The sequence below is a fragment of the Arxiozyma heterogenica genome (assembly GCF_036370985.1).
Source record: "Arxiozyma heterogenica strain weizmannii chromosome Unknown scaffold_18, whole genome shotgun sequence".
NCBI classification, from domain to species: Eukaryota; Fungi; Ascomycota; class Saccharomycetes; order Saccharomycetales; family Saccharomycetaceae; genus Arxiozyma; species Arxiozyma heterogenica.
Genome location: NW_027042671.1, coordinates 353115 through 368139, shown reverse-complemented (window position 1 = coordinate 368139; position 15025 = coordinate 353115). Strand labels below are relative to the sequence as shown.

At 30.9% G+C, this 15025-nt stretch overlaps 5 protein-coding genes across 5 annotated transcripts; 3 read left to right on the top strand and 2 right to left on the bottom strand.

Moving 5' to 3' along the window:
* Positions 1-1036: 1036 nt before the first annotated feature.
* On the top strand, positions 1037-1819 carry RRP42 (exosome non-catalytic core subunit RRP42; the record flags this gene model as incomplete). Its single annotated transcript, XM_064858597.1, has 1 exon — positions 1037-1819. The coding sequence occupies one exon, from the start codon at positions 1037-1039 to the stop codon at positions 1817-1819; it is 783 nt and encodes a 260-aa protein (XP_064714420.1).
* Positions 1820-2606: 787 nt separating this feature from the next.
* RPL9A (60S ribosomal protein uL6 RPL9A) lies at positions 2607-3182 on the top strand (the record flags this gene model as incomplete). Its single annotated transcript, XM_064858596.1, has 1 exon — positions 2607-3182. One exon carries the CDS (start codon positions 2607-2609, stop codon positions 3180-3182), a length of 576 nt encoding a protein of 191 aa, XP_064714419.1.
* A 274-nt stretch (positions 3183-3456) lies between these two features.
* Positions 3457-4590, bottom strand: ARO2 (bifunctional chorismate synthase/riboflavin reductase [NAD(P)H] ARO2; the record flags this gene model as incomplete). Its single annotated transcript, XM_064858595.1, has 1 exon — positions 3457-4590. The coding sequence occupies one exon, from the start codon at positions 4588-4590 to the stop codon at positions 3457-3459; it is 1134 nt and encodes a 377-aa protein (XP_064714418.1).
* A 1613-nt stretch (positions 4591-6203) lies between these two features.
* Positions 6204-10829, top strand: INO80 (chromatin-remodeling ATPase INO80; the record flags this gene model as incomplete). The annotated part of the gene is made up of 1 exon (XM_064858594.1): positions 6204-10829. One exon carries the CDS (start codon positions 6204-6206, stop codon positions 10827-10829), a length of 4626 nt encoding a protein of 1541 aa, XP_064714417.1.
* Positions 10830-10988: 159 nt separating this feature from the next.
* Positions 10989-14558, bottom strand: NUT1 (Nut1p; the record flags this gene model as incomplete). The annotated part of the gene is made up of 1 exon (XM_064858593.1): positions 10989-14558. The coding sequence occupies one exon, from the start codon at positions 14556-14558 to the stop codon at positions 10989-10991; it is 3570 nt and encodes a 1189-aa protein (XP_064714416.1).
* Between the last annotated feature and the right edge of the window lie 467 nt (positions 14559-15025).

The following is a 15025-nucleotide window of genomic DNA, read 5'->3' as shown; positions in this document are numbered from 1 at the left end:
GCAATAAAGCTCGAAGAACAGTGATGTGCAAAGAGGATGATTTGTCTCAATTAGTATCAAGATAAATACTTCTGCCAAAGATATATAGGATTAAATAAGGATTTTGATGTTTTATGATTAAATGGGTGGTTATTGTAATGTTTATGGCTTGGTATGATATTAAGAGTCACCTTGTTGATGTCTGTATTAAGAAATATATAATCAAAAGAATCACTTTGGCGTATCATCCAATAATCAAGGGTCTCCTTTAGTTATCTTAAGCAAACTATTTAGAATGGTATACATATAAATGTGAGGTGTTTGCTAGTATATTTCTTTTTTTCTTTTTTGATTAAATATGGTGTAACCATGGCAACTAATTAGTTGTTTTTTTGTTAACACATCGATTGAATATTTAAATAATATTATAATTCATTTTACTAGGTTATTATATATATCTACTGATGGATATAATTCGCAATTGTTGTTTTGTTTCTTTATCTTGGTATTATGTCAACACAAATTCTTAAAAAACATATCTACTTCTTCTTCTTCTTGTGGATTAATAGTAAATGGAAATAAATAACTATTCCAGAAAGCCTTTAATGTTAGAGTATAAAAACATTTGTGAATGAGGCGCGATACCTTCTGTTACTGTTTGCAAATGATTCGAATTTAGACAATCTTTATATATGTTTAGCAATGCATACAGTATTTTACGCTCTTTAATTTTTGGTTTTTTTTTTTGCATATTCAAGATTTGAATTTTCTTTTTGTTTTTTTTCTAATTAAAAAGAAGATAGACGAAACAAAGAAAATAATTAAAAAAATAAAAAAAAAGAAAAGGAATTGAAAGGCAACTATCAAAAAAGTGAATACAAGAATAGAATTGGAGTAAACGATACAAAAAAAAAGGTGAACACATTAGTATAACATTTCTTCGTTAGAGCTTAATATTAATAGGATACCTTGAAGGAAAATAAGATATTTACATACTAATAACTTATAAAAGAAAGAAAGAAAATAGCTATTTTTTTCTCTACTTGGAAATCCAACGATGTCATTATCGGTAGCTGAAAGATCATATTTATTTGATTCTCTATCAAGTCCTCAAGCATTGAGACCAGATGGAAGATTAGCGCATCAATTAAGACCTATTGAAGTATACACAGATTTTTTACCAAGCTCAAATGGTTCTGCAAGAATCATTGCTAGTGATGGTAGCGAATGTATAATTAGTGTTAAAAGTAAAGTCGTAGACCATGCTGTAGAGAAGGATTTGATTCAAGTAGATATAGATATTGCTGGAGAAAGAGATGATTCATTACTGGTGGAAAGTATATCATCATTATTTAATAAGATTATTGATACTATTGATTCATCCAAATTACAACTGACACAGAAATACAGTTTCAAGATTTTTATCGATGTATTAGTATTGTCTTCATATTCGTATCCAGTATCTCTAATCTCATTTGGTATATACTCAGCGTTGAAGTCTACGTATTTACCCAAATTAATTTCTTCATTTGATGACTTAGAAGTTGAAGAATTACCTACGTTCCATGATTATGATTTAGTGAAGTTGGATGTATCTCCGCCATTGGTCTTTGTTTTGGCTATTATTGGGGATAACATCTTTTTCGATCCGGCATTTAACGAGAGCATGGTTGCTAATAATGGATTAATTATCAGTTGGTCACAAGGGAAAGTGATTGCACCTGTTAGAACCATTGCATTAAATGACACGTATGTGAAAGGTTTTAAACCTAGGTTAGTAGAAGATGCGATTGAGTTGGTAAATAAATATGCACAAGACATAGTGAAAACTCTAGATTGACTAGAGTATCAATCGATACATTAATAGAACAATAATAACAATACTGATAATGAAAGATAAGTTTTTTATTTGATAAATTTGGTTAGCAGACAAGAATGTATGTAATATAAGTATTTAGCGTTATGGTTCAATTTAGAGAGCAGTAAAAGTAAGTAGATTTAAAGTAAATCAAGTCAGTGTGATGAAAAAAAGTTGGATTTGAGGACTGTTTGTGGGTGTAAGGTTGTGTAGACCTTTTCTCTTTAAAAATTACCTTCTTTCTAGTTTCATTTTTTAGTTTCTTTTTTTTCTTTTTCAAATTGTGAAACAAATAACACAAAACATTATGAAAAAACAAAAATTTCCAATTAGCAATTTACTCAATGAGGAAATTAGATGGTATGAACTGTTTTTCAAAAAAAAAAATAAATAAATAAATAAAAAAAAAGAAAAACAAAAACAAAAATGGAACTCATCGAGTTTTCCAATTTTTTTTTTCCAATTTAGAAACTCACAAAGGTCATACCAACTTTTTGCGGGATTCGGTTAGTTTTGTTAATCATAATGTGCCAATGCCTTTCTGTATGTTGGTTGAAGGTAAGATTGGCAAAATAAAAGTAATTAAAACACAGGGTAGTGTAGCAATGTTGGTTAATAGAAGGATTGTTTGGGAGCCTTGCTATCTAGTAATATGTTGCTATTAGCATCGCTATGTTTTCTTAAAGTTTCGTACATTTCTTGTTTTGCAGTAACATCTTTTTTCTCTTTTATTCAAGAAGAAAAGAACCCTGTAATCCTGTAATAGACAATGAAGCACATCCAAACTGAACAAACCATTGCCATCCCACAAGGTGTCACTGTTGCCATCAAGTCCCGTGTTGTTAAGGTTACCGGTCCAAGAGGTACTTTAACCAAGTCCTTAAAGCACATTGATGTTACTTTCACCAAGACCTCTGCTAACACTATCAAGGTTACTGTCCACAATGGTGACAGAAAGCATGTTGCTGCTTTAAGAACTGTCAAATCATTAGTTGACAACATGATTACTGGTGTCACTAAGGGTTACAAGTACAAGATGAGATACGTTTATGCGCATTTCCCAATCAACGTCAACGTTATTGAAAAGGATGGTGCTAAATTTGTCGAAATTAGAAACTTCTTAGGTGACAAGAAGGTCAGATTAGTTCCAGTTAGAGAAGGTGTTACTATTGAATTCTCCACCACTCAAAAGGATGAAATTGTCTTATCTGGTAACTCTGTTGAAAACGTTTCTCAAAATGCTGCTGATATTCAACAAATCTGTAGAGTTAGAAACAAGGATATCCGTAAGTTCTTAGACGGTATCTATGTTTCTTCTAAGGGTGTTATTGAAGAAGAAATCTAAGTAAATTAGAAAGAAGGAGATATATATACGTATAATTTATTTAGCATATATATACTTTTCTTTGTACATTCTTTTTTCTTTCATTTTTTACTTTTAATATATACAATAATCATATTTTTCCTTATAATCAGATAAATAAATAGGTTGAAATATATTATTGTTAATATTTTAGTCTACACAAATATATATATATATATATGTATATATGTAGAGAGAGAGAGAGAGAGAAAGAGAAAACAAGGAAAGTTCTTTTCCCGTGGTTTCTTTTTATTTATTAATGAACAACACTTCTACCATATTCTCTTGATTTCTGGATCAATAAAGCGTCAGCTAATACCAAGGCAGTCATAGCTTCGACGATTGGAACAGCTCTTGGTGTGACAGCAGGATCATGTCTACCCTTAGCAGCCAAGATACCATCTTTACCATCATAGGTGGCGGTATGTTGTTCTTGAGAGATGGTTGCAGTGGACTTGAAAGCAACAGAGAAATAAATGTTTTCCCCATTAGATATCCCACCTTGGATCCCACCAGAGTTATTAGTTTTAGTCCTCAATCTTTTCTTCTCCTCGTCGTAGTAGAATAAATCGTTATGTTTTGAACCTGGCACAGAAACACCGACGAAACCAGAACCTATTTCAAAACCTTTAGAAGCAGGGATAGACAGCATGGCGTGAGCTAACAAAGCTTCCAGTTTGTCGAAACATGGCTCCCCTAACCCGGTAGGTATATTTCTTACCACACAGGTAACCACACCACCGATGGAATCTTGTTGGCCTCTGTATTTTTCTATTTCCTTGACCATGTCACCTGCGATATTCAGGTCTGGGCATCTGATGAAGCCGATGGAGTCGACTTTATCTCTGGTGATTGTGTTTAGAAGGTTTTGGAAATCAGGGTTGAAGGGGTCTCTGTTCATTTTGACCTCACCAATCTGGGATGTGAAAGCCACGATTTCGATCTTTGGGTCGACCTGTTTCAAGAACTTTTCTGCGATGGCACCTGCAGCGACTCTCCCAATGGTTTCACGAGCGGAAGCTCTACCACCACCAGAGGATGATCTGATGCCGTACTTTTCGGAGTAAGTGAAGTCTGCATGCGATGGTCTTGGGTATAGTTTCATCTCTGAATAGTCGTTTGGTCTTTGGTCCTCGTTTTTGATCAACATGGCGATTGGGGTGCCTAAAGTTTTTTCATTTTCTATGCCTGATTGAATATGGACTTTATCCTTTTCGTTTCTTGGAGTGGACAGTTTGGATTGACCCGGTCTTCTTCTTGATAATTGTGGTTGGATATCTTTTTCTGACAAGGTCATACCAGGTGGAACACCATCCACTATACAACCGACGGATTGGCAATGGGATTCACCATAGGTGGTGACTCTAAAGATAGTACCGAAAGAGGACATAATATTATATCTTGAATAATAATTAGCTTATATTTTAATAGTCCACTATTGCTATTGCTAATATATTTGAGATAGTTACTTTGTGTTTTGTTTCTATACGTACATACAAATGCACAAATGTATAAACGCGTATATGTGTATATGTATTTACAGGTATATACTTTTGTTTGACTCTTTATTTTTTTTTTTTCCTTATATTACTTTATAGTATCGGTGATTATTAGTCATTTTATTATGAGTACCTTTATTATCATTATTATAATTTTAATTTGTATTTTTTTTTTTTGCTTTTTTGCTATGGATTATTATTGTTATGACATATAACAAAAAGAAATTAAAGATGGCTTTCTAACGCTCACGTCTAAAATGATGTTAATACAATGTATACAATCTTAATGTGTTACACAATCCATACTGTGTGAGTATGTATACTTGTATACTTGTATACATTAACTTACATGCTAGATGTTTTGATCATCTGCAAGAAGAGCCAGTAACTAGAACAAGATTTTTTGTTTTGTTTTTTTTGTACAATTGTGTCTATATGTAGGTACATGTATAATTTTAACAAGATGGAGAAGGGGAGGAACTTGATGAGAAACAGAGATGTATAATCAATCAATCAGACAGCTTTTCCTTTTTTCTGTTTAACTCGTGTATATAGTTGTCTATAATACACATTAATATAATTGTTTTGTTCTTTCATAATTCCCTATTAATACATGGCTCTCTTTCACCAGGTGTTATGGTTGTCTGTGTTTTTTTTTTTATTTTTTATTTTATGTTATCCCTTCTTCTTTTCTTGTCTTGTTGATCTTAAAAGGAAAAATAAAAGTAAGATGCAAGAGGTATTGTACCACACAGTTCATTCTTAGCATATGTGTGTGTGTGTGTGTGTGTGTTTGTATTTGTATGTTTGTACGTTTGAATACTTGAATGATTGTATGGTTTATTTATTTGTTTGTGTTCATTAGTTTCTTCCTTTGTCTTTGTCTTTGTCTTTGTCTTTTCCTGTTTTTCCTGTTTTTTCCTGTTTTATTTGGATTGAGGGCTTAAAGTTGAGAGGATAATGTTTAGAGATTTGGCTCTTTCTTTCGTTCTCTATGCGCTTTTTCATTCTTCAAGTAAAGAGAACACCATCATAGAGAAAGAGAGCAAGCAAGAAAGAAAGAGAGAAAGATTGTTGGGCTGGGTTTTTTTTTTTCTTTTTTTCTACTTTTTTACTTTTTTCTTTTATTCTTTTACGTTTTCCTTCTTGTACTTCTCATCTTCTTTCCTTTCTCATTCCCAATTATAATCTGTTCCCAATCCACTCTCCTTCTTTACCTCTTTGTTTCTTCTTGGTTTGTCTGTTTGTCTCTTGTTCAAAAAGCAAATGTGTTACAACAGATGCCTATCTCTATGTACGTACACATGTATGGATATCGTATAGCAACCCTTAGTAAATAACCATAAACATCATCCCTAACATATACATATACATATACATATACATATTACAATTTTTTTTTCTTTCTTTAACCTTCCATCTGTCTCTTTGTCTCTCTATCTCATATACACTCATATATTCAAAATACTCAAAAAAAAATAAAATTCACAACTAGTTTGATATAATGTCTCTAGCTGCACTATTAAATGATCGAGATGAAGACATAATCCCTATCAACAAGTCTTCAACTACTGACATTACTGCCAACTCCTCAACTAATGGTTTTTCAAATAATGATTCGTTAACTGATAATGTCAAAAATAGGACAGATAATGACCGGAAATTGAAATACTTGAACAAACTAAATGACCAATTCAACAGATACAGGTTTAGAGACAATCTGGAATGGCTGTACCAGGACTGGAAGTTCCTAAACTTACAAGAATTCGAGCTGATCAACGAGTGGAACTATCTTAATTTGAAAGACTTGAACAAAAACAGAATCCTGTTGTTGTCTGACAAGGATGATCATCCATCAACAGAGGCAGCCGATGAATATTATACAAGTCTGAATTCTAATTGGGAAAAGTATCTGGTCTATAAAGACACTAGGTATCAGGCTATACTCAGGTCTATCTCCAGTAAAAATAACGATAAACTAAGTCTTGTGGAAAAGAATGACAGTACTATGGAGTATAAAAAACAAAATATAGGAATAGAGCACAAAAAGAATAGTATTCAAGGTGAGAATAAAAATGGGAATGAAAACAAAAATGAGAACGAAAAAGAGAATGAGAATGAGAATGAAAATGAGAATGAGAATGAAAATGAAAATGAGAATGATATTGATATTGATATTGAGAATGAGAATGAAGAAGATAATACAATAGGTGAACACGATGATGAGGAAGAAGAGGATATGGAAGAAGTGGACGATGAAGATATTGACGATCTTGACGATCTCGATGAAGAACAATTCGAAGATATCTATAATGAAGACGATAAAGACCAAGATTTTACTATCGGCTATCAAAGAAAAACTAAAAGAAATCCACGTTTACAAAGATCGCAAAACCAAATGGATTATAACCCAATTGACATCGATATTCATTCCGATCATAAATTTATTGTCAAGGAATTAGAAAGATTATATAAAAAGCATAAAGGTCAAAGAACCAAAAAAAGAAGATTTACAAATATTTTCATTAATGATTATCAGAATAATAGTGATAGTAATAGTAATGATGATGATAATAATAATCAACTAACTTTAGAAATTAGAATCACCTTAAAACAAAATCATTCAAAAAAATTAAGAAGATTAATTAATGAGGATAGAAGAAGACAGGAAAAGTTATTAAAGGAAAAATTATTGAAGGAAAAATTAGAGAATGATCTTTTATTAAAAAAATCAAACAGCAGTAACAACAATAATAATAATAATAATAAATCTTCCTCGAATTCAACTAACCCTAATAGCAGTGCCTCAAATACACCAACAACTTCTCCTTCAAAGAAAAGACGGAAACTAAATCCATCAACAACTAATATACCAGATTCAAACGAAAATAATCAATCTTCAATAGACAAGAAGAAATCGGCAAATAATGATATGGATAATAATAACAATAATAATAATGTACAAAGTGTTAATAAAAGGAAAACTCACGATTTACCTACCTACGGGATTAAAATGTCCGCAAGAGAAGCAAGAGCTATTCAACGTCATTATGATAACACTTATATCACAATTTGGAAGGATATGGCACGTAAAGACTCTAATAGAATGTTAAGATTATATCAGCAGATTCAATCTGTTAGATCAACTAATTTTAAAAAGACTTCATCTTTATGTGCAAGAGAAGCTAAAAAATGGCAAACAAGAAATTTTAAACAAGTTAAAGATTTGCAGACAAAAGCAAGAAGAGGTATAAGAGAAATGTCGAATTTCTGGAAGAGGAACGAACGTGAAGAACGTGAAATTAAGAAAAGAGCTGAAAAGATTGCATTGGAGCAAGCCAAGAGAGAAGAAGAAGAAAGAGAAAATAAAAGACAAGCTAAAAAATTAAATTTCTTATTAACACAAACGGAATTATACTCACATTTCATCGGAAGAAAGATTAAAACAAGCGAGATTGAAGGTAATGAATCTGCAAGTACTACTATAAATAAGATTGGTGATACAAGCGGTGAACATGGTGAGATTGATTTAGAAAGAACTAGTGCTAATAGAACAAGCATGCATGATATCGATTTTGATAATGAAGATGATGAACAATTGAGGCAAAAGGCTGCAGAGAATGCGTCCAGTGTTATTGCACAAAATAGAGCTAAGGCAAAAGAATTTGATAGTAAAACAACAAGAGATCTTGAAAACAGTAATAACTACAATGAAGATAATGATAATGAAGATGGTGATGGTGATGGTGAATTGAATTTCCAAAATCCAACTTCTTTAGGAGATATCACATTAGAACAACCAAAACTGCTAGCATGTACTCTGAAGGAATATCAATTAAAGGGTTTGAATTGGTTAGCAAATCTGTATGATCAAGGTATTAATGGTATTTTAGCAGACGAGATGGGTTTAGGTAAAACAGTTCAATCCATATCAGTTTTGGCTCATCTTGCAGAACATTATAATATATGGGGTCCATTCTTGGTTGTTACACCTGCTTCGACTTTACATAATTGGGTTAATGAAATTAATAAATTCGTCCCAGATTTCAAGATTTTACCATACTGGGGGAATGCAAATGATAGAAAAATTTTAAGAAAGTTCTGGGACAGAAAAAACCTTAGATATAATAAGGATTCACCCTTCCATGTCATGATTACGTCTTATCAAATGGTGGTTTCAGATGTTACATACTTACAAAAGATGAGATGGCAATATATGATCCTAGATGAAGCACAAGCTATCAAGTCCTCTCAATCATCACGTTGGAAGAATTTGTTAAGCTTTCACTGTCGTAACCGTCTTTTATTAACTGGTACTCCAATTCAAAATAATATGCAAGAATTGTGGGCTCTTTTGCATTTCATTATGCCTACTTTGTTCGACTCACATGATGAATTTAGTGAATGGTTTTCTAAAGATATTGAATCGCATGCAGAGGGTAATGGACAATTAAATCAACAGCAAGTTAGAAGATTACACATGATTTTAAAACCGTTTATGTTAAGACGTGTTAAAAAGAACGTTCAATCAGAATTAGGTGATAAGATTGAAATTGATGTTTTATGTGATTTAACACAAAGACAAAAGAAATTGTATCAAGTATTAAAATCTCAGTTGTCTTCGAATTATGATGATATCGAAAATGCAGCTGGTTCAGATGAGAACAATAGTGATCAAAGTTTGATTAACGCTGTTATGCAGTTCAGAAAAGTGTGTAATCACCCAGATTTATTTGAAAGAGCTGATGTTGAGTCACCATTCTCCTTTGCTACATTTGGTAAGACAGGTAGAATAACAAAGGGTTCTTCCAATCTTGGTGGAGCAAGCACCATCAATAATAATAGTATGGTAAATGTGGCCACAACTGATAGTTCTGCCAATAGCGGATTAGTGTCTAATCATTTATTAACGAATCTAACAGATGTTGTTTATTCTTCTCGCAATCCTATTACATACCACTTGCCAAGATTAATATACAATGAACTATTACTACCTCAATACAAAAATTCTTTGTCAACATTCAATAAGATTGTGAATCACATGATGAACATTTATCTACCTATTAATAACAGAGGATTAAATGCATACTTATACAGAATATCAGGTTATAATGGTAATGACATAGCAGGTATCCATAGTGATTTTCTAATAACAAGGTTGATTAAGAATAAAAAGAGACATTTGGAACCAATAACTCGATTTGAAAGGAGCTTAATTGTTACAGGGAGAAGTAAGGAAATTACTGAATTGGCTAGAACTACTACTAAGGGTGTGTTGAATTCATTGTTAAATATTAAAAGGCACTATTATGAAGAAAACTATTTTGAATCTTTAAATAGAGGGTACCATGATGGTGCCGCTGCTCCTCCGATTACTATTGAAGTTTTGGGATCTAGTAATTTTTCAAATAAGATTCATAGAGAACTATTCGAGCCTGTTGTTTCTCAAGCATTTAGTGATATTCCTTCAATTACTCAATACAATATGCACGTAAAGAGGAATATCCCAATAGAAAATTTCCCAGTAACAGGCTTATATCCAGCCCCACTGAACAAGAAGTTCTCCTCGAATATCTTTATGCCTTCGATGGATAGGTTTATTACTGATTCTGCTAAATTGAAAAAGTTGGATGAAATGTTACCAATATTGAAAGCAGAAGGACATAGAGTATTAATCTATTTCCAAATGACAAAAATGATGGATTTAATGGAAGAATACTTGACATACAAACAATATAATCATATTAGACTGGATGGTTCATCTAAGTTAGAAGATCGTCGTGATTTAGTACATGATTGGCAAACAAAACCTGAAATTTTTATCTTTTTGTTAAGCACAAGAGCCGGTGGTTTGGGTATCAATCTAACTGCTGCAGATACTGTTATATTTTATGATTCTGATTGGAATCCAACAATCGATTCACAAGCTATGGATAGAGCACATAGATTGGGTCAAACTAGACAAGTCACAGTTTATAGATTATTGGTTAAAGGTACTATTGAAGAAAGAATGAGAGATAGAGCTAAACAAAAGGAACAAGTTCAACAGGTTGTCATGGAAGGTAAAACACAAGGTCGTCATGTTAAAACCATTGATGCATCTGCAAATATAGGAGAGAAAACTAATTAGCATAAGCTAAATATTGTTTGATTTACATGTGATTTGTCTTTCAGTATTTTATGTATTTTATTAACAAGGACACATATTTATATAATAATCTATTGCATATAAATATAAAAGAATTGTACAAACTTTTAAATGTTGATGCATCTCTTTTTATTTTAGATGTCAAAAAACACATGTTTTCAACATATTTAAATATAGAGTGTAAATCTTATTGAATTTCTCATATTCCTCTTTCGATAGCTCTTTGTTGTGGTATGCTTCTTCTTGTTGTGGTTTTAATTCATGAAGAAGTATACCAAAGGAGTCTCTCTTTAAAGCATTAAATTCACTTAACTTTTTTGAATTATCTTCTAGTTCCATACCAGCAGGTAGAATATCATTATTGATGCCTTGGGTACTGGTTTCATTTTCACCAAATAGCATGTCGAAATCGTCATCTGGAATTGTTTCCGTTTTAGGTTGTATATCTTGCTTTTCTATCGTTTCTTCTTTTATTGTATTATCAATGTTTTTCTCATTGCTATTCTCTGTTAATAAATTAATCATACTTGCTGCATCCCATTGAGATTCACAGTCATGTAACACAAGGAAATATAAAAAGTATTCCAATACTTGTTCAGATTCAATAGAACTCATTTTATTTCTAGCTACTGGTACACCAAAGGTTTTTAATTTGTAGTCCAATGTTTCTAATACATCATACAGGAAATTTTTAGGTGTTACTAATTTGATAATCTCCTTCAGAAAATCAAGATTATAATATGTACTACTGTGTAAATTCCAAAATGAGTTAATTTGATTTGCCATTATTTTATTAATTGGATTTTCATTGAGGATTGACAATTTACCATAACTTATTGGCTTTTGTTGAGAGTACATTGAGTCATTTAGAAAGACTCTTGGATCTACATTATATACTGGTGATATGTTTAAAACGTTGGTAAATTTTTCGATTAGAAGATCTAATACGGAGCGATCTTGGAAATCAGATGAATAGACACCATAGTTTGATTGGGCTTGCCTTTCTTTGAACTTTCTGAGTATGCTTAGTGTTGATACTGCATTTATTCTTAATACAGCATTATGGAAAGCTTTGGTGTCCTCATTTAATGTTGGTGGATTGATAATTGAATTTATTGTAGTAAGTATCCTTTGTAATAATTCATCTGAAATAGGTTCATTGTAAAGATAAATCAAATATTCACTAAACCAAAACATAACTTTTAATAATCCAACAATCATAAAAGGTTGTAAAAAATATTCTAATCCACTAATAATAACATTTATATCATTAATTACATTCATTTCTATTGCATAGAATACTTGTTTTAAAATAAAAGGGAGTAACTCTGCAAGCTGCTTTGTATCAGTATTATTGGTCAATTTATCTGATAGAGAGCCATTTATGAATAAGTCTGTTAACCAGCTTTGGACTAGATTATGTGATTGTGTTTGAACTTCTGGATTTTGTTTGTCTTCAACATTAATAGAAAAATCATCAAGAATTTCAGGAATTTTGGAAAGATATTTAATGCAAAACGACCCTTCCAGTTTCAAATTTGGTGATGTTAGTGCAATGTCACGAAGAGATATGTTATAGTTTTTATAACAGGATAGTAATAATAATAAAACCCAATTGAATGAAAATGATAACTCATTATTTTCTTCTGAGTTTTCGCCATCTTCTTTTTTTAATTTTACAGATTTATCCCACAAATTATCAATAAATTTCATTAACATTTCAATAATCCCTTTTGGTGAACAATATGTGAATATAAATGTTAAAGAATGAGAAAAATTAAAAACTAGTAAACTACATAATTTTGATATCTTAGGATGGTCACAGTTTTCAATGGCTTGATGTAATATATTTACGATTGTTAACGAAATTTCTCTTTGTTTTGTTGGTGCAATGTTTTCAAAACCATTTAAAAGTTGTTGAATGCCATTAATTGGTTCATTATTTAAATTACCAACAGCTTCTATTTCTAAGGAATTCAATGAATTCAATAAGAAATTAGTAATATTGGACAATGGCTCTTGAAATCCTTGTGAGGTAGTAATTAAAACATCATCAGAAGTTTGTAAAGTCTTAGGATCAATTAGTTGATCCTCTCGTAAAAATTCATTGATTAGTGTTGGTGGTTGTAATCCCAACATAATTAATGATTTAATGAAATCATGTCTTATATCAAAGCTAGTAACGGAAAAATCATCAAATAGGTCTTCATTTCTATTTCTAATATCTTCTTTTTCGGAGTAATATGATTTTATTGCCTTGATAACTTTAGTATCAATGCTTTCTAAAGCATTTACTACTATTTGAGGGTTATCTGGACAATGCTGTAAAATTAATAAAGGTAAATGTTTACAGATGAAGATCATCCATTGCCTTTCCAGTAGATTTAAATTTGAATTTGATCTATGATACTGTTTATTACTTACATATTGTGCAAAACAAATAAAAGATGTTTCAATTAGATCAGTCAATATTGTCTCATTATTCTGGGGGCTCATGACAGTGGTAGGTTTGTGAAAGACATAAGAAGAAATTGAACTGTATTTGGATAAGAAATTATCATTAAATGTTTCCCAATTCATAATTTTGCTATTCAACCATAAATTTTTATAGTAACGTATCAATTTCATATTGGTATATTTATTTGTTGATGTATGATGCATTGAATGATTAGAAATTGGTGTTTTTACTGTGGATAATGGACTAGGGATAAACTGTGGTGAAGTTAATGAAGGTGTTGTTGCAAAATCTGGTAACAAAGATTGTTGTGTAAATGAGTGTAAATATGATCCTTGGGACAACTTATTATCTTTATTTGAATATGAATCTAAATCTTTAAAGATTAATTTTGAATCTGCAGCATTTGAAATCTTTTTATGAAGCAGTCTGTTAATTTTAAAAACCTCAGACATTAAAGAAATAAAATTATCTTTATAGGGATTTGTTTGGATCACTATAGGAATTGAACTGAGTTTTAACATTGAATGTAAAAACTTGGCTAGTGCTAATATTAATTGATTTTTATCATTATTGTTGTTATAACTTGATAAGAGTTTACCATTTAACATATTAGGTATTATTATTGTTGATAAGTCTTTATTTAACGAATCGATGACTATTTTATCTTTTAACTTATCAAAATAGATACAGGATCGATTGAAAAAATAAATGAGCATTGATGAGGAACTTGACGATAAATTCACAGTAGTCAATTTAGGCATAAAAGAATGGACCAAATCACTGTCATAATTAATAAATATTATTTCAATAGCATAATCGGCCAATAAAAAAGGTTGGTCACAATTAAAAATTTTAACAAAGTCATCAGATAATATATCCATCAATTTTCGTCTTTCGTTGTTGATATTTTTACTTATAGAATCATCGTGTTGGCTCTTATTATTTATATCAGCATCGCTTCCAGTTTTTTTAATTGAACTATTTTGTTCATCTGTATGTATATTATTCACCTTCTCATTTGGGCTTGCATATAACTTTTTTGGCTTGATATTTTCCCCTTTAGGATCCTCTTGTGTTCCATGCTGTTGTTGTTGTTGGTTTTCTGTTTCTTCATTTTCTTCCTCTTTTTCAAAAACTGAAGCAAACTTTTCATTGTAAAATTCTTTATATAGGTTAACAAACTCTGTAGGAGATAAATGTTTATTAGAACATTTGATAGCTAAAGTAAACACACTTTCATTTTGTAAATCCATTGTGATAAAAAAACAAGGATGATAAATAAAAAATAAATAAATGGATCAAATAACTTAGTGAAACAATCGAGACTAAGATTGATAGTGCTTGATGTATATTAGAATTTAATCAGAATTAATCCAAATCGACGTGTTTATCCTTTATACGCTTGGTTGCTTAATCTTTTACTAGTTGTAAAGCCACAAACTCTTAACTAAAGCCAGATACTTACAAATAATACTCAATATTATAGGTATAGTATAAAATTGGACTGCCATAATTATTTTTGTTCGTTCTATTTTTATTTTTTTCAGGTAATGAAAAAAAAAGAAAAAAGAAAAAAGAAAAAAGAAAAAAAAAGTCAGATATTACATCATTTTGTATTGTGGTGTATGGATGTTTTAATATCATATGCAACATCTTCGTTTGTAATGATATTTGCATTTAAAAAGACCGTTGTCATATTACATGAAAATATATAAATAAA